The 24,949-nt window shown below is 40.5% G+C and overlaps 1 protein-coding gene across 2 annotated transcripts in view; it reads right to left on the bottom strand.

The window, feature by feature from the left end:
- The window catches only part of DCDC2 (doublecortin domain containing 2), a 196,994-nt gene that overhangs the window by 110,400 nt on the left and 61,645 nt on the right, over positions 1–24,949 (bottom strand). For both annotated transcript variants that reach the window (XM_017505253.2, XM_017505252.2), the window contains 3 exons: positions 16,418–16,564; positions 14,373–14,427; positions 2,874–3,036 (listed from right to left, as the gene is read on the bottom strand). In XM_017505253.2, the coding sequence (XP_017360742.1) occupies positions 2,874–3,036; positions 14,373–14,427; positions 16,418–16,564 (365 nt within the window). The remainder of the gene's footprint in view (positions 1–2,873; positions 3,037–14,372; positions 14,428–16,417; positions 16,565–24,949) is intronic.

The following is a 24,949-nucleotide window of genomic DNA, read 5'->3' as shown; positions in this document are numbered from 1 at the left end:
TTTTTTTTTGTAGAGACAGAGTTTGGCTATGTTGCCCAAGCTGGTCTCACACTCAAGCAATCCGACACCCGCCTTGGCCTCCCAAAGTGCTGGGATTACAGGCATGAGCCACTGTGCCTGCCAATAATTCAACTTTTTAATCAAGGTTACTTCCCTGTGAACAAGGACTATGTTAATACAGCCTCTTGTGTTCCCAAGGTTTTACAAATGAGATAACCTGAAAAGATGATCGTTCTCTTTCTTCCAAAGGACAACTACTTAAAGACTGTAAAAAAAATACCCTGGAAGCAAGGACTGGGATTTCCATAGGCTAACAAGAACCTCACAGAAAAGAAGCAAATAACATCTTAGGAATGGCTTTTAACCAAAAATAATTCATGAAAAGTTTAAAATGGGTCCTGTTTCATAGTGGGCTTTAAAGTATTACAGACTTAACAATTTTAAACTTCCATTATTCATTCACTCAACATTTATTAAGTGCCTCATATCTGTGAGACCGGTGCCAGTTGCTGGGAATAAGAATAAACTACCAGACATAGCGCAAGTCTTTAGGGGCTTCCCAATCTAGTACGTAGTAACTTTTTAAAAGCCTCTCTTATTTTTAGTGCTTAAGGTAAGGTATGTTCTTTGAGGCTAGTTTCTTTTCTTTGGTTCCTGTCACATAATAGACCCTCGGTAAGTATCTGCTGACTATATTTCACCCTAGCCTCCCTGTTTTCTACTCACTGGAAAGAACTGTACAAATTTAAAGGTAATCAAAACTTTAAAGAGACATCTTAATAAGAACCCACATTTTGCAGATACATAATGAAGCTAAAAACAAATAAAGTTAAATGAGTTGCCCCAGGTCAATGGCAGAACTGGGACGAGAATCTAGGACTCCTGACGTCCAGCTCCTCTCCATGGTTTAGGTCTTTGGTGATTTAGACCCTCCATTCCTCTGTGGAACTGGTTCACCCACTTAGCCTGTTCTTTTAACCTAGCCCCACGCATCTTTGTTCTGACTCTTTAATCATTTGCGCAGCTTCCTCTAAACCCTCACAGGAGTTCAAACTGTCTCCTCAGCTGTGAAGTTCATATTAGCTGTAATTCTAAGGTGACTCTTCATCTCAACTTGGAAATAAGCTGGAGCTCCCAGGTGGAACTTAGGGCTCTGCCCACGAATCTGAAACCTGATCCCATCAAACCTCTTCCTGGCACCCTCTCTGTCCCACAGGTGGAGTTTGTAAAGGGAGCTCAGGCAGGAGGAGCAGGATTCATTTCACCTCCCACTGGTCTGCTTCCCAGCCAGCCATTCACACCCCAGTATCACTCCACTCTGAGAACATGCTTGGAATGAAACCAAAAATTGCCCCTCTTCACAAAAATCTAACATCAAAGTTAACACTTTTCATTGCATACTTCCTTAGTCTACCACACTTTTATCTCACACCAATGAAATCTTGGACTAATGCAGTTTTTTATTTTATGTTATACCATCTCTCACCTGCTAGTGCAAGATGAAACTACATCTAATTTTGCTGAATATATTATTGTTTACTGACAACATTTTATGTCTGTTTCGTATTCTCTTGGTTATCAGTGTAATTAACAAAATGTTCAGGAAAGATGATCTGTGAAATAAATCATAATGAACATGGGCAAGGGTTACAGACACACAAGTAAGACAGATCAGTATCATAGTAGTGGTAGGTAAAAATATTAATGAGGAAGTATCAGTGGGAGCAGAGGATGAGAAAAGCATACTTTCAAAATAATACCACCACAAGATACACTTGTTCTCAAAACAAGTGTCCGCATGGCACAACATCTAATTACAAATAAAAACTAAGCATAAACAACCCCATCAAAATGCGGGTGAAGGATATGAACAGACACTTTTCAAAAGAAGACATTTATGCGGCTAACAAACATATGAAAAAAAGCTCATCATCACTGGTCATTAGAGAAATGCAAATGAAACCACACTGAGGTATCATCTCACGCCAGTAAGAATGGCGGTCATTAAAAAATCTGAAGACCGCAGATGCTGGAGAGGATGTGAAGAAATAGGAACATTTTTACATTGTTGGTGGGAGTGTAAATTAGTTCAACCATTGTGGAAGACATTGTGGCGATTCCTCAAGGATCTAGAAATAGAAATACCATTTGACCCAGCAATCCCCTTACTGGGTATATATCCAAAGGATTATGAATCATTCTATTATGAAGACACATGCACATGTATGTTCACTGCAACACTGTTTACAACAGCAAAGACTTGGAACCAACCCAAATGTCCATCATCAATAGACTGAATAAAGAAAATGGGGCACATATACATCATGGAATACTATGCAGCCACAAAAAAGGATGAGTTCAGGTCCTTTGCAGGGACATGGATGAATCTAGAAACCATCATTCTCAGCAAACTGACAAGAACAGAAAACCAAACACCGCATGTTCTCACTCATAAGTGGGTGCTGAACAATGAGAACACATGGACACAGGGAGGGGAACATCACACATTGGGGTTTGTTGGGAGTTGGAGGTCTAGGGGAGGGATAGCAGCGCATGGGGAGATTGGGGAGGGATAACATTAGGAGAAATACCTAATGTAGGTGACGGGGAGACGGAGGCAGCAAGCCACCATGGCACGTGTATAGCTATGTAACAATCCTGCATGATCTGTACAAGTACCCCAGAACTTAAAGTATAATTTTTAAAAAAACTAAGCATAAAAACAACAGCATCTCTCAGACACAAATACAATTTTCTTTGAAAACTCTCATGTATGACAATGAGGAATATCTTCTGGGGGCCCAGGGAAACAAATGGATCTATTTAAGAATTAAAATTGGATCACAGCCTTAACATAATAATAACACACTTACCACTGTTTGGAATGGTTTCTTGTGAATTCTCTAACTTTACATTTTGTTTCACTTTTGTCAGTTTTTCTGAATTTACAACTTCTTTTTTCCCTTTCCTCTTCAGGGGCTGAGGAGATGAGTTGTCACTGGATCCAACTGTTGACTTAGATTGGCGATCATTTCCCTAAATGGCAAAATAGTACTCCCTTATTATTAGCTACTGAACTCTCAAAAAGATTCCTAGGAAATACACGTCGTTAACTGTTGCTAAGCAGGGCGGGGGCCTGCACTGTCCCAGTCCTGCAACTGCCCCTCTTCATACTGCCACTCCAAATGTATCTTCCCAGAGGCAGCAGGGTCGAGGAGAGGACAGAGGATAAAAACAATAGCTAACCATCACTGCGTTTTTGATATGTACCTGGTACCCTATAACACGGTATTTGCCCAGTCCTCACACTAGCCCTGTGAGACAGACGCCACTGTTACCACGCCACTGTGTAGAAGAGTGAGTGGAGTTTAGAGGATAAATCTTGGGTGAGGTTCTGTAGCCAGTCAGGGGCAGAGCAGCTGCCTCCAAAACCACTGCAAATCCACTGCCTTAACCATCCTCCCACTCCCACACCTTCTGCAGAATCACCCAGCCTCTGTTGGATGAGAAATGGTGACTGCTCCCAGAGTGGTCGATTAATCTACAATTACTTTCTTAACAAATTGTCACTATGGGTATACGAACGTCATCCTACGACAAGCAGCTGTACACTGTGCTTCCAGATATTCTCGTGTTAATGAGTGTGCTGGTGACCACCATGGTCTCTAAGAATTGCAAATCCAGAGCAACACACAGACTCAAGAGACTCAGGACCACATGTACCCACTTGCTCCCGAGGGAGCTGCACAGCTAATGGGCCCCTACTCCTATAAGGAGGCAGCCAGGGTGATCACACCTTCCATGGTTATCTCTGGTCCCCATGCGCCCCTCACAATAAAGACCCTGTGGCTGCCCAAAGTGGGCTCCTACACATGAGTGAGGTTGAATTTCAGTGGCTCTCATCACTGGCCCGGTACAGCTCCTGGGGAGCCACATGGCAGCCACTACCGTGGAGGCTACTGCAAGGAACAGCTGTGCTGATACTTAGCTTAGCCACTGCTACACCAAGAAACTCCCTCTTGCCAGGCACGGTAGTCCCAGCTACTTCAGAGGCAGTGGTGGCAGGATCACTTGAGTCAGGAGTTTGAGGCCAGCCTAAGCAACGTGGCACCACCCCCTCCACCTCTGAAATTAAAAAGTAGCCTGGTGTGGTGGTGCATGCCTGCAGCCCCAACTACTCAAGAGGCTGACACATGTGACCTCAGTCACATCAGGGTCACCACCTGTGGAGGTCTGTCCTACAGCCCCTGACTCAATGATGGATGCATAAATGCACTCTAACACCCACTACAGTGATTCAAGTGGACTAGGGATGGTGGTCAGCTGCTGTCCGAGGGGGAATGCAGCTAATGGACCAAGACTCCCTCTGGATTCTCACATTTTTTCAGTGTAAATTTCATAAAAGAGGTTCTAAGTCAACATGCTTGTGGATAATTCACATGGTTAAAAGAGTGGTTTTATGAATGATAAAAACTTTTGGTTCTGGGAGGGCCCAGAATAAAGACCATTAACGGGTAATTGCCCCCCTTTGACCTCCCACTCAGAGGGCCATCAGCACAAAGTTTACATGAGCAAACAAACTAGAGTCAGGACAAAGGAATGGGGGGTAAACAGACAACTGGGAAAACCTCTTATCGTCCCTATCTTTTTCCTATGCTAACTTAATGAACTGGCTTCCTTCAGCCTGTCCCAAGAAAACCTTTCGGCCTTCCAAAAGGTGTGAGACTGTAATCTATAGCTTTCCCCAACATTTGCCTAATATTTTGCCAGCCACCCCGAGTGAATCTCAACAGATACAGGAGGACCACTTGAGCCCAAGAGTCTGAGACTGCAGTGAGCTGTGATCACATCACTGTACTCCAGCCTGGGCAACAGAATGAGACCCTATCTCTAACCAAAAGAAAAGATAAAGATAAATAAACTTCCTCTTACTAAGGCAGCCCTGGCTCTCCGATGCTCAGGTGCTAAACATACCTGAGAGTATATGGTGTGAAGGAGGCTGTAGGTAGTGGAAAGAATGCAAGTTTGAGAAACCCCAAATACGTGGCTCAGAGCTACTGCTCTGCCACTGAACGCGAGGGACCATGGGCTAACTAACTCTTAATTTCTGTAAGCCTCGGTTTCCTCATTATTTGAGTGGAGGTAATGTACTTGCCTTTAGGTCTCGCATGAGGACGTAATGAGAAGGCTTATCAAGTGACTAGTTCAGTGCCTGATGTATAATGTTTGTTTATAAGTATCAGAATGCTTTCTTCAAGAGCAGAGGGTTAATCTTTTTCTTAAAAATCATATCAAGCTCACCGGGCGCGGTGGCTCACACCTGTAATCCCAGCACTTTGGGAGGCCGAGGCGGGTGGATCACAAGGTCAAGAGATCGAGACCATCCTGGTCAACATGGTGAAACCCTGTCTCTACTAAAAATACAAAACATTAGCTGGGCATGGTGGCGCGTGCCTGTAATCCCAGCTATTCAGGAGGTTGAGGCAGGAGAATTGCCTGAACCCAGGAGGCGGAGGTTGCGGTGAGCCGAGATCACGCCATTGCACTCCAGCATGGGTAACAAGTGAAACTCCGCCTCAAAAAAAAAAAAAAATCATATCAAGCTCATACCATATTGAGTGTAATCTTTATGCAACATCTGTACTATACTTGTGTCTGAAAGTAAATGTAGTAATATTAAACAAATCTGCCTAGAAAACTATTATAACTGTTCATTTTAAACATTTATATATTCACTCATCCGGAAGCATTTAAATGGTTTTAGCCATCACCCAATTAGGAACAGAAAAATTCACAGTCCTACAAATGAAGTTATTCATGCTATTTTGTCATAGCCTACAAGTAAATGAATTATGCATAGGTTTATCACCATTATGAAAACTTGTCCAAATCTATAACACTTTTTGTGTAATTTAATTTCCTATTCTAACGGCAATTTAAACATACAGTTTCCATTTAATTATTATAGTAACTGCAACCAGAGTTACTTTTTTCTTTTTTTCAAGGATTCTTTCTTGAGAATCTTAAACTCAGCCATAAACTGTCTGGCAGAGGAAACAGATACACAATTATAGTAGAGGTTCCAAAACCATCAGCCAAGTATCATAGTCCCTTTTATTCTCAATACAGCCTTTCATCCCAAGATTGATTGATTGATTGATTGATTTTTGAGATAGAGTCTTGCTCTCTCATCCAGGCTGGAGTGCAGTGGCACACTCTCAGCTCACTGCAAACTTTGCTTCCCAGGTTCAAGCAATTCTCCTATCTCGGCCTCCCGAGTAGCTAGGATTACAGGTGCGTGCCACCATACCCAGCTAATTTTTTTGTATTTTTGGTAGAGATGGGGTTTCACCATGTTGACCAGGCTTGTCTTGAACTCCTGACCTCAGGTGATCCGCCCTCCTCGGCGTCCCAAATTGCTGGGATTTACAGATGTGAGCCACTGCACCTTGCCGATTTAAAAATTTTAAAAGCTTTAGATGAGAGGATCAACCTTTCACAAGCAGTTAGCAAGCCTACTAGAATGTTCTGAGATGCTGTTGAACTTGAAGGGACTGGAGTGGAACCTAATGAATGAGAAAGCCTGGCACTCAGCAGGCTCATTTTCTGCAACTCTCTGGGGTAAGCATTACTCGCAAAGGGGTACCACATGAGAGACACAGAAGCCCCATTCTGGAGTGCGTGTCATTCTAAGTCATTTCTCTTGATTATGAAAAGACGGAAACGTTCTGATTTATCAAATTTCTGATAAAGACACTTGAAAAGGGGTCACTTTGGAGCACTAAGAAAGGCTAATTCAAATAACTACATAATGCACATATTTGGTAGTTGACACTTACTCGTACATTCAATTATTAATTAATAACTAATCTCCAGGCACTTTGTGAGTAAAAAGTAAACCAAACTTGGAGACAGGAAAGAATTTTTTTCTAATTAGAAAATGTTAAATCATTGAAATGCTTTTCTTTTCTGGGTTGTTTTGTTTGTTTGTTTTAGACAGGCTCTGGTTAGGCTTCCCGGGCTGGCCTCAAACTCCTGGACTGAAGCGATCGTCCCACACCAGCCTCCTCAATAGCTGGGATCACAAGCGTGTGTCACTGCCCCCAGCTAAATGTTTTTCTTTTTTTAAAAAAAAAAAAGAGGGTGAGGGGGAGAAGAGAAAAAAGTTGATTCATCTACAGTGTTAATAATGTGAAAATAAATACATTATATATATAAATATAAATTATATACACATAATTCATATGTTTGTATTATACAATTACATAAATTATATATAGCTAGAGAGGGAAAAGGACAAAGGGGGAGAGGGAGGTTATTTTTTTTTTCTTTAAGGCTTCCACATGTGACTTGTAACTCAAATACATAGATAGTCGTTGCTATTTGCAGGGCATAAGAGACAGAGGAGTTTTGCTATCTCATACGCCTATGCCAGTAAATAAAACAGTATCACTGAGTGTCTCTTAGGTACTACATACGCATTAACACGAATACTTACCATACAGAGAAGTATTATTTTCACCATTTTATGGATAAATAAATTAACTTTTTCAGGGTCTGATTTTTCTACTGCCTTGAAGCTTTCTAATGCTGAAAGCACTGAAACCTTCTGTTATATAGCGTGGTTCCCTAAAACAGCCATCCCAGAAGTAACAAATTATGGCTTTATCTGAAAGTGGAAGAAATCAAGAAGCAGCCTAATTTTACAGGGTGTCCTATAAACTAGACCCCATGAGATACCCAACCACTGTCCTGCCCTCTGTCACACACACATCAGTATATTCGAGAGGAACACCAAACCTTTGGGCCAAACAAACAAAAGGCCAAAAACAGCCTCCGTTCACCCCTCACTCTACCGACATTGGGATTTATTCTATTTGTTTTGTTTTCTTGAGACTCTTACTCTGTCACCCAGGCTAGAGTACAGTAGGGCAATATCAGCTGACTGCAACCTCTGCCTCCCGAGTTAAAGCAATTCCCGTGTCTCAGCCTCCAGAGTAGCTGGGATTACAGACACCCGCCACCATGCCCGGCTACTTTTTGTACTTTTAGTAGGGATGGGCTTTCACTACATTGGCCAGGCTGTTCTCGAACTCCTCACCTCAAATGATCCTCCCGCCTTGGCCTCCCAAAGTGCTGGGATTACAGGTGTGAGCCACCACACCTGCCCAAGATCGGGATATTCTTTAAATAGTTCCCTAGGCTCTTTCCAACAAGATCCAACCAACTCAGGTTTTTTTCATTAGCATATTAAACTCATTTCTAGTCCCATGAAAATGTGCCAAAAATATATAGACCATAAAACATCAAATTTAAAATAATTTTGTGAGAGGTTTGCCTCAGTGAGCAGCCTTCACAATGTGTGTATTTCAGAGGTGCACCCAGAGATATTATGAGCCAGGGGTTGGGGGGGTAGGGGGCGGGGGCTAGATGGTGACTCCACCTAACATTTCTCTCATCTGCATAGCTGCTGATGACAGGAGTAAGAAGCCCTTTCACCTACACCAGCCTCAGTTTCCCTCATGGCAAAATAAAGTTTTTGGGGTATGAGGAATTTAATATGTTTATAACTTGCTTCACAGTGACATTGTGATACTTGGATAATAATGAATTTTTTATCAAAACCTTAGAAATCATAATATTTGATCCTGTAAACTACTGGCCATAAGATGTATAAGCCGAATGGTAATAAGGACGACAAAACATCACCTAGTCATTGACTTTAACTTTCAAATACTTTTCCGGTTTTTCATCTTTTCCAATAGAGGGCACTGCGATTCTACATGGTGTCACCTTGCCACTGGTAAGCAGCCTTCTGCAGATGGGTTTATTTTTCAAGCTCAGGGAATTTAAGATAATTTACTTACATCTTCCTTTTGTTTTTAAGGCTAGAATCACAACTTGAAATTTTTCTCAACATGCTAATTTCTGTGACTTGCAGCACTGCGTCTGTATAAGGAATGACTTCCTGTCTTGCTGACCAACTCAATCTTGCACCAGCAGGGGTCCCTGCATAGTCCGTGGCAGCTCCCTTCTCTCTTTCTCTCAGTTCTATCAGTCCCTCATCCACACTCCCTTCTATATGCAAAGAGCAATTCCTAAAAAGCCATGTAGGAAAAATAAATTTCTCAAACTCTGGTTCTGTGTCCCCTTTGATTTGCATCACGGGTTGAGATGCTTTCCCCGTTGATTTTGCAGTGGTTCCTAAAGCTGGAAGCTAAGCTTGCCCCAGGCAGCCCCCTTCACTCATGCCCCTCCTCTCAGTGCCAGGCAGCTAATGATCTATTAAATGCATGCATTCTCCAGGGAACCAATTCATTATAGGAAAGGAGTAAATTAATCCTGTTAAAAATCGAGTGTGTGACTTTGGATTTACTGGCATAGGAAGTTCTGTGTGGCTCGAAGCCAAACATTCACACACTGCCTAAGCTGAGTTAGTGAGAGCCTAGCAGGCACTGGGCACCATGCCAAGGGTTATTCTCCTCTACTCAAACGTAACCTCCTGAAAGAGGCCTTTCCAACCACCCAGCTGAAATAGCACACTCTTTCACTTCCTCTTCCCATGTCTTCAGGTATTTTTATTCATGCTTACCCCTAGTGGATATCACATGTATTGTGCATTTGTTGCTGGAATGTAACCTCCGTGCATTTAGTATTTTAGAATCTCTGGGCCCAGAAGCACCAGAACAGTGCCCAGGACATCATATGATCAATAAATTGTGTTGGATCAATGAATTCATCAATGACAATATGCTCAACGAGGAGTTATAATAGATGTTTGCCCACTGCCGCCACCTGTCAAACTCACCTGTATCCCATACCTGTACTCCAGCTGTCCCACTGCCTTCTGCTTCTATTCTTGCCCTGACCCACTTCCCTATGCATACCATAGCCAGAATAAGTACTTAGAAATGTGATGCAAATTATATCATTCCCTTCCTATAACCCTCAAATGACACTCCATCGAGAAATAAAAACCAAATTCCTTGCATGCTCGCCTGATTGCGCCCTGCCTGCCTGTCCAATTTCAGCTCCAAGCACCCTGGCCTTCTTTCTGCCCTCCTCATGTGCCAGGCTGTTTAGCAAGGGCCTGTGTGACTTTGTTTCCTCTGCCTTGGATGCTCTTCTTCCCCTGCCTCATCCCTGCACAGCTGGCTCTGTTATATCACTAAGGTCTCAGTTTTAGACAATTTTATAGAAATCAATGCCCCGCCACATTTTCTTTTTCTCACAGCACTTATCACCATGTGAAATTATTTGTACATTTGTGTGTGTGTGTGTGTGTGTGTGTGTGTGTATGTGTATGTGTTTTTTTGTTGTTGTTTTTTGTTTTTGTTTTTGGTTTTGTTTTTTTTTGCAGAAAGTGATTTATTTAGCCAGAGAGAAAGATGAGAGAGAGAAAGCTTCCATGAGGACTGCGGAAGGGAACCCAAGTATGGAATCCTGGCGAGGAAAGCACCTTCCACACTGAGTGGAAGGGGACTCCAGAGGGGGAAATCCTGGAGAGAGAGAAAGCTTCCACAAGAATGGCGGAAGGGGAGCCAAAGATGGAATCCCTATTTGTACATTTGTTTACTAGTTCCCCCATCCTTCCCATCCAAACCCCCCCAAACACACACATACACACACGCACGCATGCACACACACGCTAGAATGAAAGCACCATGAAGTCCAAGTCCTTGTCTATCTACCACTATAGGCTCAGTAACTATAGCAGTTCCTGGCACCGAGTAGGTGCTCAGTGAATGTGTTTGGAACGGATGACGGATGGGGTACATGAATACACAGTGCAACGGGCACACTTTAGAAAGAGGGACAAACTCTGCTACCATATTATTTTTCTAAGTCATAGCGTGAAACTACATTTGACAACTTTGTCTTTGCTTTCTATGGGGTGTAAATATACATTATGACTCTGAGTCTTCGTTTAACATCACTTCCTCCTCACACACCTGTCTTGTTTTCCTTTTTTTCGTCTCTCATATGACTCTGCACTTTCATTTCTATCATACTTCGTAAGTATCTGTTGATTTATGGAATCGTTTTTTCACCTTTGTCTCCTTGAGTGGACCATGAGTCTCAGAGAGAGCATCCAATCTTTGTGTTCATTGCTGTATCTCTGGGGCTTACTATCGTGCCATACATGTGGAAAATTCAATCATCAGATGAACTGATGTGATGCCCTTGATGGGTCACAGTATCCACAGCATACAGCCTAATAAACTTCCAAATGAGCAAGAAATACAATTGCATGTATGTACCTACACATGCATTTTAAAGCAAGAAATGCTTTATCCATTTTTAACGAAAATTTTAGTTTTTCAAATTTCATAATAGCCAACATATAATTCCAAAGTTCAGTCACTGTGAATGCAATGAGTTGGGCCATGATTTCTGTCCTGACATCGACTTTCCCTGTGACTTGGGGTCAGTTATTCAATTACAATGGGTCTCTGTTTAACCATCATTCCTCCAGCTGTAGTGTAAGAATTAACAAGTTATTACCTATACAGGACACAGAAGGGATTCTGCCACAGAGTCCTAAAGAAAAACAAACAAACAAAAAAGCAAAATACAATTTCCAATCCCTAAATTCATGGGTTTTATTTAGCTTTATATTAGCTATGATATATCTTTCAACAACCGAAATATTCTTCTCACTCCTCTTTCACCCCACACCTGCAAAGTTAGGCTGCCTCAAGCCTGGGCCCTCTGCGGTTCTCACTGCACTGTCTTTCTCCGGGCTCCCTCTTCCATTCTCTCACTTGGCAGCACCAGTGAGACGTGCCCTGTGCAAGCCGTGCTGGGTGATGAAGCACCACAGTGACGCCATGTCTGGTCTTCAATGAGGACCATTCCACGGCTGGTCAAATCTGCGACTCAGGCCAGGTGCAGTGGCTTGCACGTGGAATCCTAACACTTTGGGAGGCCAAGGCAGGCTGATCTCTTGAGCCCAGGACTGTGAGAACAGGCTGGACAACAAGATGAAACTTTGTCTCTATAAAAAACACAAAAATTACGGGGACGCATGCCTGGAGTCCCAGCTTCTCGGGAGACTGAGGTGAGGGGATCACTTGAGCCTTGGAGATCAAGGCTACAATAAACCACGATGATGCCACTGCACACCACCCTGGGTGACACAGTGACATCTGTCTCAAAAAAAAAAAAAAAAGTCTACAACTTCAGTCCTGAGGTCCTTGTCAGGCCTCAGCTCTGCCATTTACAACTGCTTGCCACACACTTTCAACTACGTTTCCTGATATTACTTCCAAATCAACATGTTTGAAATTACATAGGTTAGTATTTGCTCTGACTGCCCTCTTCTTGGCCACAGAACTAACATTTTCTCAAATTCCAAGCTTAAAAACCTCAGTTACCTGTGGCCCCAACCTCTCCATTCCTCTCCGTTGACCCCTTGTTATCCAGTCATCACACAAATCCTTTGTTCCTTGGTTTCTTCCTGAACAATCATCACTTCCTGCTGCCTCTGCCACCTCCCCCGTCTAGACTCTTATCCCCTTACACCAAGACAGCTGCCACTGCCTCACAACGTCGACTTACCTATGGCTTCTCACCATGTGAAGTCTTTCTCCATGTATAAGATCTGATGTTCCCCAAATGGACTCAGATTAAAATTCTCACCTCTCAGAAGGATAAAGACTAGACTCTTCATTCTTTTGTTCAAGGCCACATAATAACTGCCACCAGCTACCACGTCAGGCACAGAAGCCCCCACACCAAAAAGGACCATCTGATCCAGTCAGCCTAAGGGACTCACTGACCTGGGGCTCAGGAGCAGGAGCTCTGGGCAGGCTGTGTGGATGCAATTCCTCCCTGGCTATTTGCTCAATAGGAGCCTTTGTTTGTATTTTATATTATGTTATTTTGTTTCATTTTTTTGAGACAGGGTTTCACTCTGTTGTTGCCCAGGCTGGAGTGCAGTGGCGGATCTCAGCTGACTGCAACCTCTGCCTTCAATGGGAGCTTTTGGACATGTCGCTTCTCCTCTGAGAACTTCCTTTTCTCATTTCCTTCTTAAACACCGATGACAAAGATGCCTGCCTTGTGGAGTGAGGTTAAATAAATCACTCCTGTAAAGAGCATGGCCTAGCGTTGAGCTGTCAAGTGCCCAGTAAGTGTCAGCCAGCGTGACTGCTTCTTCGCATGTCCCCGTCCGCTCCAATCCTCTCATCCTCCCTTGGACCTGAAGGCCCTCTCCCCTCAGCTACGCTTTTCTGAATTTTAAACAGTTTCAAAGGCAGAGCTCAAATTCAACTTCCTCTATGAACTGCTGCCATGGTCCATTCATTCCTTCCCTCCCTCTCATGGTCACCAATCTCTACATATTTGGTGTTTCACATTAGCTTCTTACTTTTTTAAGCTATCTTCTTTATTTCAAGTAGAGGGTAGGTTGCCTGAGGGCAAGAGCTACGTTGATTTTTATTTTATTTTTGTCATAAATAGTACAACAGTCTCAGCTAATGAGTTCTTAATAACTATCTGCTGTGCTGAGTTCCGCACTACTTATAAACACAAAATTATTTTTCTTTCTTTCAAGAATTGCACGTGATATAACAAGAAAAAAAGGAGGGATCTAAATCATCGGGAGATATCGTTTCCTAGAAATCATTTACTTTACAGAATACCAAATGAAGAATGTTGCTTAGCTGATTCAAGGTGTGGGGCGGGGGGTGTCAAATCAGTTCTGATCACAACTTGTGAGGCAATTCAACCAAAAGAAAAGAAAGAGAAGCATCAGTCAGGAAGAACTGCCAAGGCAACGCTCCGGCCTGACACGGAGCTCACCCCCATCGTGGAGCACAGACTGGAAATACAAGTAGATCAGGAAATGACCTACTGAAAGCTCTCACTGCTCCCACAGAGTAGGTAATTAATAAATGTTTGCTGAACTAACAAACGATGAATAAATGATAAACGGAAAAAATTTAGATGGCAAACTAAATACTCGGAACAATTCTCAATCTTTTCAAGGAATATAAATGAGGATTACCCCTTTTCTCACCAAAACTTCCCTTTTAGCCTTCGTTAAAGATAGAAACCAAGACTAGATGATCATTGATGTGAACTACTGCAATAGTTCTTACAGTTTCACGTATTACTGCCAAGATTTTCAGCACAATATAAATTATGTCAGGTGTATACACAAGGAAAAATGTTAAAATACATATTCTAAAAATGTTAGCTCTTTTAGGATAGTTGTAACAGTAAAGTTCTGGTGCTGTTTCACATAACTGTTTATACGCCACAAAGCGGCTAAGTTTTATCTCTTGGAACTTAACTGAAACCCAAAGGACAGTGTCTTTGTATCATAAAAGTACAGGACATTAATGAGAGAAGCATCTGATACTTACACTCCCTTTAGACTTTCTGGATCCTACAATAGGAGGCAGTGAAGCAGCTTTCTGACTGTGGAAACAAATTGCAATTTAGAAATCTGGATGTTATTTACAAATAATGTACAATACCAGATAATTATCATCCCAACCTGGAAGTCAACTGTTTGCTGCTATCTGTGCTTCACAAAAGGTATCCTACACTTTAACATATACTTCCCCAATTTCACAAAGATCACAAAATTTCCAAATTCCACCCCAAAAGATTTTTAATGTTTCCTTGTATACTATTTTAATCAGTTTAAAAATAAGCTTTAGTATCACCTGAAATTGGTATAGCATTTTTATCCAGATCCCAAAGTGTTCTATTTGCATTTCAAAAAATCATTTCGAAATGTGAGTGATGATTTTTCCAGACTAAGTTAAAAACAAATTTCCTTTGTTTCTCCGATGTCTACTATGTCTACCTCTGATAGAAGAGTAGAGGTAAAACACTGCCACTTGCATTCAGGTAGTTTTTAAACCAGTTGTCCTCACCAAAAAATCAAAAATTCTTTTAGACTATAAGAATAAGCTGCTTTGTTGATATCTGTGTTATTAGGAAAAGACCCATGTTGAAAACCCAACTGAATCTCTCCAAAAATAGAAGGACGCATATATAAAAATAATTCTTACTAATTGTGTGAGAAGGGCAAACGTGAGTTACAGTTTTCTTATCACCATCAAGTACACACTGTTGTTCACAGCAGTTAACCTAGGGTTGCTCAGCAGAGATGGTTAAAGGATTTAATTTCATGGATGGGCAAGGTTGGTTAGCAATAAGTCAGCTGGTAAATAATTCAAAAGTGCTAGAAAACCATGTGCTCTTGCATAGTTCAAACACGCCTCTGAAATTCCATGTCATCTATTACTTATTTAGAAGCTCTTGGCCAGCTTCTCCACCAAGTTATACAAATTGTGAATTAATGGAAAACACATTGGTAACATTCTGCTCTATCTCTGTAGATGAAAACCACAAAAAAAAATGGGTTTGCAATGCCAAGAGGGTCACAGGATCTCTGGGAAAAGCAACAGAGATGGATCCCTGTGCACCATGAGCAAGCCGAGGGGTCCTGCGGCAGGGCCCAGAGCTCTCCCTGAGTGACTCTGCAGCATATCTCCTTGACTGAAACAAAGCATCTTTCACATTTGATGGAGGAAAACTGTGTATAGTACATTGTAATTAGACGTATAATCCTTAAAATCTTAAATGCATTAACTGTACACCCATCCTCTCTATTTGTATAAGTGGGATCACACAGTTTTTATATTTTACAGTTATTATTAAAACAAGTATAAAATAATAGGAGTTTTTTAACGCTCTGGGATGTTTCTAGCCAAACCAACTGAAAAGTGATTTGGTCTAGCAACTATTAAGACAAAAAAACACCAGGCGTGGTGGCTTGCACCTATAATCCCAGCACTTTGGGAGGCCAAGGAGGGTGGATCACCTGAGGTCGGGAGTTCGAGACCAACCTGAACAACATGGAGAAACCCCGTCTGTACTAAAAATACAAAATCAGCCAGAAGTGGTGCTACACGCCTGTAATCCCAGCTACTAGGGAGGCTGAGAAAGGAGAATTGCTTGAACCTTGGAGGCCAAGGTTGTGGTGAGCCCAGATTACACCACTGCACTCCAGCCTGTGCAACAAGACTGAAACGCCACCTCAAAAAAAAACACAAAAACTTGTAATCATGTGTGCTGTAGAGAAGCTCATTGCCCTGTACCTTCTTCAAAAGAATAAATGTTTGAATTTACTATAAATTTCATGCATTCTAAAAAAAAATACTATGTAGTCTTTCATAAATTCCCCGAAATTATATTTTTGTGCAATAACTCTGTCTCCCACCATGGCAATAAAAACAAAGATCAATGTATATCATACATGCTTTCCATTCTAAGTGATAAATAAGATTATCAGTTACATAAAATATTAAAATATAATAGTGGTCAGCAAAAGACCCAATGCTATTTCAAGTGATAACTAAAGCATGAGCAGTGAATAACTAGAATTGAGACTTACCCATAAGGCCTTCTCATTGTTGACTTATCAAAAAGTAACTCACTGTAAGGAAGTTTCTTAAACTTATCTCTGCCGACAGCCACATAAAACTGCCCATTCTCCAATTCTGCTCCACTCTCAACAAGTTTTCCTTCTAAAGTGTAAAGCCTGTCAAAAATATGAACACCAACAATTAGAATTTTAACAAATATTTAAAGAACTGCTAAAGATTCCAAAGTATTCTGGATGCCAAAAAAATTAAAATTACAAAGTAAATAAAAACACTCTGTACTTAATTGAGCTCATTTTTTACTATTCTCATTATTGCATTATAGATACCTCAAAGTTATTAGATTCCACTCAATGCTAATGTCATAATGCAGATACAAGGACCACCTTGCTATACACAGTTTCATCCCAATGAGCCCGATGATCTAGCATAAGGATCCCTATCGCTGCCATATTAAAATTTTAGAGGAGAAAAATTAACTTGTACAGATCATAGCACTTTAAATAAAGCTCTTTTTCCACTAAACACTGATTCTTCTATTTATATTTTGTTAATACTTTTAATTTTCTTAGCATATTCATTAGGCTGGCAAGCTTCTGACTGCATTATGTGTAAGAACAGCTCTCAACCAAAGTGTTACATACAAACACACAGAGAACTGGGTCAGAAGCAATGGGGTGAGAGGGCAGGAGGGAAAAGAAGCCATTGCCAGGGTTAATGATGCAGAACTGCATAGCATTAGTGCGCCTTTCTTCTTTGCCATCTCTTCTAAGCAAAAAAAGAGTAAACATTATATCTTCCCAGAATCTAGCCGTTTCACAACAACCTTCCTTTACTGTAAAACTGCTGCTATGAACTATGATATGTTACTTATTAAAAGAACAGTGATAATTTTACCAGATGATTTTAAATGTCCACAGAATTTTAAAGAACAGGAAAATAATTATTAGAAAACTAAACCAGAAAGACAGTGCGTATTTTTGAAGATTACAAGTAAAAGCTATTTATAAATGGAAGAATTTCAATATCATCAAAAAGATTTCCGTCTTCCTATATTACACAATAATATCAAATGTCATTTACAGAAGCAAAAAAAAAAAAAAAAAACCACTGACCTCTCACCTTGTTTACTGATCGTGTTAATGACCATATCATACAGAACCATCAAATACAATGAAAATAGCCATCCGCATTCCTGAAATGTATTTGTGGTTTTAGTTAGTATACGGATGATAAAGTCTCTTTCTTTATCACATTTTACCTCTACTCCTAACAAGTCTAAATATCAAAGCTTAACGCAGAATTCTGTCTTTTCTGCCTTAACCTAGGCTGGACAAAGTGGCCCATGCCTATAGTTCCAGCTACTTGGGAGGCTGAGGCCAGAGGATCACTTGAGCCCAGGAGTTCAAGATCAGCCTAGGCAATATAGTGAGTCCCTATCTCAAAAAAAAAAACAAAAACAAAACACTTGACCCAGGTTTCTGAATAGTGACGTTATTGACATTTTGGACCAGATAATTCTTTGCTGGAGAGGTGAGCAGGCAGCCCTGTACATTGTAAGATGTTTATTAGCAGCACCCTTGGTAGTAGGAGCCACCCCCACCCAGTTGAGACTACCAAAAACGGTTCCAGGCACTGCCACATGCTCCCAAGGGGCAAAATCATGCCTGGTTGAGAACCAATGGCCTAGACCCAAGCATTCTTTTTCCACTTTTCTTCAAAATAGTTATACCTGAATCAGCAGTAATTTTATAGCTGGAAATTAAAAGGCAGCATAGCTGTGGACTCTGGAAACAGCCAAGATTTGACTTGTTTCCTCTGCAGGTAGGTAAAATATAGTGAATAAATTATTTTTGTTAATACAGACAAGGTCTTGCTATGTTGCCCCAGGCTGGTCTCGAACTCCCAAGCTCAGCTCAGCTGATCCTCCTGTCTTGGCCTCCCACGGTGCTGGGATTATAGGTATACACCACCACACCTGGCCCAGCACTGAATAAATCCTAATTCATAATTTTAGCCTTCTTTTAAGTAACTATTGTTTATTTACTTTCTTCTTTTGCTACAAACACATGAAACATAAGAAGCAAGTTCAATAAACGTGTATGGAATGCTTTTTATATATGAATATACTAATGCATAGGGAGGGGCCAACCATAAGATTTCTTAATGTTAAAGAAAAGTGGTCCTGTCCCAAGAGAGCAGCAACCAAATCTCTCATATCTGCCATTACATTAATGATTACATTTCACGTATCCTAAATATATACACACCCAACACAGGAGCACCCAGATTCATAAAGCAAGTTCTTAGAAATCTACTCCCACACAGCAATAGTGGGAAACTTCAAAACTCCACTGATAGTATTAGACAGATCACAAAGGTGGAAAATTAGCAAAGATACTCAGGACCTGAACTCAACCTTGGACCAAATGGATGTGACAGACCTCTATAGAACTCTCCATCCCAAAACAACAGAATATATATTCTTCTTACGGCCACAGGGCACATACTCTAAAATCAACCACAAAGCCAAACATAAAACAATCCTCAGCAAATGCAAAAGAACTGAAATCATACCAAACACACTCTCAGCTTGCAGCACAATAAAAATAGAAATCAAGACTTTAAAAATTGCCCAAAACCATGCAATTGCATGGAAATTAAACAACTTGCTTCTGAATTACTTTTGGATAAATAATAAAATTAAGGAAGAAATCAAGAATTTATTTGAAACTGAGAACAAAAACACAACACACCAGAATCTCTGGGACACAGCTAAAGCTGTGTTAAGAGGAAAATTCATAGCACTAAATGCCCACATCAAAAAGTTGGCTGAGTGTGGTGGCTCATGCCTGTAATCCCAGTACTCGGGAGGCTGAGGCAGGCAGATTGCCTGAGCTGAGTTCCAGGCCAACCTGGGCAACATGGTGAAACCCTATCTCTACAAAAAATACAAAAAAGTTAGCAAAATATGATGGTACACTCCTGTAGTCCCAGCTACTTGGCTGAGGTGGGAGGACTGCTTTAAGCCAGGAAGTTGAGGTTGCAGTAAGCCAAGATCATGCCACTACACTCTAGCCTAGGCAACAGAGCAAGACCCTGTCTCCAAAAAAAAAAAAAAAAAAAAAAAGTTAGAAAGATCGCAAATGAACAACCTAGTATCACAACTAAAAGAACTAAAGAAGCAAGAGCAAACCAACTCCAAAGCTAGCGGAAGACAAGAAATAACCAAAATCAGAGCTGAACTTAAGGAGACTGAGACAGGAAAAACTATTCAAAAGATCAACGAATCCAGGAGTTGGTTTTGCAAAAAAAAATTAATAAGATAGGTAGGCCAGTAGCTGAACTAATAAAGGAGAAAAGAGAGAAGATCCAAATGAACAAATTAGTAATGACAAAGGGGATGTTACCACTTACCCTACAGAAATAAAAATAACCATCAGAAACTGCAACTGCTGTGCACACGCTAGAAAACCTAAAAGGGATGGATAAATTTCTGGACACATACACCCTCCCAAGACTGAACCAGGAAGAAATTTATTCCCTGAATAGACGAGTAATGAACTTTGAAATTGAATCAGTAATGAATAGCTTACCAATCAAAAAGAGCCTAGGACCAGACAGTTTCATGGCCAAATTCTACCAGATGTACAAAGAAGTAGTACCATTTTTAGTGAAACTACTCCAAAAAATTGAGGAGGAGGGACTCCTCTCCAACGTATTCTGTGTGTCCAGCATCATTCTGATACCAAACCTGGCAGAGATACAACAAAAAAGAAAACTTCAGGCCAAGTTTGTTGTCCTTGATGAACTTCAATACTAAAGTCCTCAACAAAATACTCACAATCCAAATTCAGCAGCACATCGAAAAGCTAATCCACCATGATCAAGTAGACTTTATCCGTGGGATGCAATGTCGGCTCAACATATGCAAATCAATAAATGTGATTCACCACATAAGCAGAACTTAAGACAAAAACCATATGATTTTCTCAATAGATGTAGAAAAGGCTTTCAATAAAATCCAACATCCCTTCAGATTAAAAACTCTCAATAAACTAGGTATCGGAGGAACATACTTCAAAATACTAAGAGCCATCTAGGAGAAATCCACAGCCAACATCACACTAAATGGGCAAAAACTGGGAGCATTTCCCTTGAAAACCAGCAGAAGAGAGGGATGTCCTCTCTCACCACTCCTATTCAGCATAGTGTCGGAAGCCCTTCCCTAGGCAGTCAGGCAAAATAAAGAAATAAAGAGCATCCAAATAGGAAGAGAGGAAGGCCAAACTATTCCCGTTTGCATATGACATGATTCTGTATCTAGAAAACCTCGCAGTCTTGGCCCAAAAGCTCCATCAGCTGATAAATAACTTCAGCAAAGTTTCAGGATGCAAAATCAGTGTACAAAGATCCGTAGCATTCGTATACTCTAACAACATTCGAGCCAAGAATCAAATCAGAAGCACATTCTCATTCATACTTGGAACAAAAAAAAATAAACATCTAGGACTACAGCTAACCAGGCAGGTAAAGGATCTCTACAATGAGAACTACAAAACACTGCTTAAAGAAATCGGAGATGACACAAACAGAAAAACAGCCCATGCTCATGGATAGAAAGAATCAATATCATGAAAATGGCCTTACTGCCCAAAGTAATTTCCAGATCAAACTACCAATAACATTCTTCACAGAACTAGAAAAAGCTATTTAAAATTTAAATGGAACCAAAAAAGCTTAAATAGACAACATAATCCTAAGCAAAAAGAACAAACCTGGAGCCATCCCTTTACCCAACTTCAAACTATACTACAGGGATTCAGTAACCAAAACAGCATGGTACTGGGACAAAAACAGATATGTAGACCAATGGAACAGAATAGAGAGCCCAGAAGTAAAATAGTACACCTACTTTAATCTGTCTTCAACAAAACTAACAAAAACAAGCAACAGGGAATCTATTCAATAAATGGTGCTGGGATAACTGGCTAGCCAGATACAGAAGATTAAAATTGAACTTCTTCCTTATACCATATACAAAAATCAACTCAAGATGGATTGAAGACTTAAATGTAAAACCCAAAACTATACAAGCTCTGGAAAACAACCTAGGCAATACCATTCTGGGTGTAGGAACTGGCAAAAATTTCGTGACAAAGATACCAAAAGCAATCAAAACAAAATCAAAAATTTACAACTGAGATCTAATTAAACTTAAGAGCTTCTGCACATCAAAAGAAACTGTCAACAGAGTAAACAGATAAACTACAGAATGGGAGAGAATTTTTGTAAATTATGCATCTGACAAAGGTCTAATATCCAGCATTCACAAGAAACTTAAATGAACTTACAAGAAGAAAACAACCACATTAAAAAGTGGGCAAAGGACATGAACAGATACTTTTCAAAAGAAGACATACATGCAACCAACAAGCATATGAAAAAAAAGCTGATCATTAGAGAAATGCAAACCACAATGAGACACCATCTCACACCAGTCAGAATGGTTATTATTAAAAAGTCAAAAAATAGCAGATGCTGGTATGGTTGGAGAGAAAAGGGAATGCTTATACGCTATTGGTGAGAGTGTAAATTAGTTCAGTCATTGTGGAAAGCAGTGTGGCAATTCCTCAAAGAGCTAAAAACAGAACTACCATTTATATTCTTTTGGTATATGCCCAAAAGAATATAAATCATTCTACCATAAAGATCCATGCACACATATGTTCACTGCAGCACTATTCACAATAGTGAAGACAAAGAATCAAACTAAATGTCTATCAATGATAGACTGGATAAAGAAAAAGTGGTACATATACACCATGGAATACTATGCAGCTATAAAAAAGAGTGATGTCACATCTTCTGCAGGAACATGGAAGGAGCCGGAGGACAGCATCCTTCAAACTAACACAGGAACAGAAAACCTAACACCACATGTTCTCACTTACAATGAGAAGATAAATGATGAGAACACATGCACACAAAGAGAGGAACAAGAGGCATTGCGACCTGCTTCAGGGTAGAGGATGGGAGAAGAGAGAGGAACAGTAAAAATAACTATTGGGTACTAGGCTTAGTACTTGAGTGACAAAATAATCTGTACAACAAACATCTGTGATACAAGTTTTACCTATGTAACTAACCTGCACAAGTTCCCGTGAACCTAAAATACAACTTTAAACAAAAAAAGAAGTTTCTCTAAGCATTCAAGTGTTTGACCAACATAACTACATTTTCCTGTCTATATTTTTACTTGAATATATTTTATTTCTATGTGTAAATTTTTTCATGTTAATATATGCATGAATAGGTATATCTGGCCGTGAAATTACTTGTAGATATCTTTGTGTGCTTTATATTACTTATTGTGTAGGTTTACATTTATGTATACATCAAAGGTCAAAACTATATGTGAAAAAAAAATAATTATTGAGATCTGCCTTCACTTCTGATACCAAAATAAAATCCAGCAAAATCAAAGGTTTAAATAAAATTTTAAAATATAAGGAGAAAACATAGTAGAATATTCCTATAATCTTGGAGTAAGGAAGATCTAAGCAAGTTGTAAAACGTAGTAATTATAAAAAAAGATTGAAAATTAGATTGCATTAAAATTTAAGATATTTGCATTAAAAAAGAAATGTAGGCTGGGCAAGGTGGCTCACACCTATAATCCCAGCACTTTGGGCTGAGGTAGGCAGATCACGAGGTCAAGAGATCAAGACCATCCTGGCCAACATAGTGAAACCTCATCTATACTAAAAACACAAAAATTAGCTGGGCACGGTGGTGTGTGCCTGTAGTCCCAGCTACTCGGGAGGCTGAGGCAGGAGAATTGCTTGAGCCCAGGAGGTGGAGATTTGCAGTGAGCTGAGACTGCACCGCTGCACTCCAGCCTGGTGACAGAGCGAGATTTGTCTCAAAAAAAAAAAAAGAAAGAAAGAAAAAAGAAATATAAATAAAATGCAAACTGGAAGTGTACTTAAAGCTCACATCAGAAAAGGTCAATTTCCCCAATATGTCTATGGCAGTGGTCCCCAACCTTTCTGGCACCAGGAACTGGCTTTGTGGAAGACAGTTTCTCCACGGACGGAATGGGGGACGAAATGGTTATGAAATGAAAGTGTTACACCTCAGATCATCAGGAATTAGATTCTCATAAGGAGCACACAACCTAGATACCTCGCATGCACAGTTCACAATAGGATTTGCGCTCCTATGAAAATCTGATGCTGCTGCTGATCTGACAGTGGGTGGATCTCAGGCAATGATGGCTCCTGCTGCTCACCTCCTGCTGGGCAGTTGGTTCCTAACAGGCCATGGAACAGTACCAGTCCATGGCCTGGGGGTTGGGGACCCCTCGAGAGTGCCTATAAATCAATAAGATAAACGTGCAAAGGCCATGACAGGCACTTCAGACACAATGGATATAAACATGCAGCATTATTTACGGAGTACCTTGGTCATTAAGAACACAGGCTCTGGAGCCAGAATGCCTACTAGGCTTCAATCCCAGCCCTGCTACTCAGCATCACCATAACCCTGGGCAAATCATTTCCCACTACGTGTCTCACATCTCATGTCTATTCAAAGACAATGGAAGCACTACTTACCTCATAGGGTTGCTGAGTTAATTAAGTCAAAAATGTAAAGCACTGAGAATAGTGCCTGACACCAAAGAAGGAGTTTGTGTCCTTTGCAGGGACATGGATGAAGGTGGAAATCATCATTCTTAGCAAACTAACACAAGAAGAGAAAAATCAAACACCACATGTTCTCACTCATAGGCAGGTATTGAACAATGAGAACACTTGGACACAAAGAGGGGAGCATCACACACTGGGGTCCGTTGTGGGGGCTATGGGAGGGATAGTGAGAGGAGGGTGGGGGAGGGATAACATGGGGAGAAATGTCAGGTATAGGTGATGGGATGGTGGCAACAAACCACCTTGCCGTGAATGTACCTGTGCAACAATCTGACATGATCTGCACATGTACCCCAGAATCTAAAGTACAATAAAAAAAAGAACTTAAAAAAAAGTCAGATGTTGCTGTATATTAAATAAATAAAAATCAAAAAACAGTGAAATGCTATTTTTACTCAACATGAGGGAAAAGACTAAATGTTAGTTTTACTAGATAGCAACTATGACAAATAGCCCTGCTCATAGACTTCTGGTGAAAATATAAATTAGGATAAAATCTTTGGAAGACAACTGGCAGTATCTATCAAAATTTTAAGGACATTTGAAACTTAATTCAACAATTCAACTTCTAGACTATTATATCCTGATAAACTTTGCTTATACGAAAAGACATATGCATGTAATAGCAACAAATTAGCAATGACCTAAATATCCATCCAACCCAAAAGAAAATAAATCATTCTATCAAAAAGAAGCATGCACTGGTATGTTCACTGCAGTGCTATTCACGATGGCAAACATGTGGAATCAGTCTAGATGCCCATCAATGGTGGACTGGATAAAGAAAATGTGGTACCTATACACCATGCAATACCATGCAGCCATAAAAAA

The sequence above is a fragment of the Cebus imitator genome, unplaced genomic scaffold, assembly GCF_001604975.1.
Source record: "Cebus imitator isolate Cc_AM_T3 unplaced genomic scaffold, Cebus_imitator-1.0 Scaffold335, whole genome shotgun sequence".
Lineage (NCBI taxonomy): Eukaryota > Metazoa > Chordata > Mammalia > Primates > Cebidae > Cebus > Cebus imitator.
The sequence above is the reverse complement of the archived record's forward strand: the minus strand, read 5'-3'. Positions and strand labels throughout refer to the sequence as shown.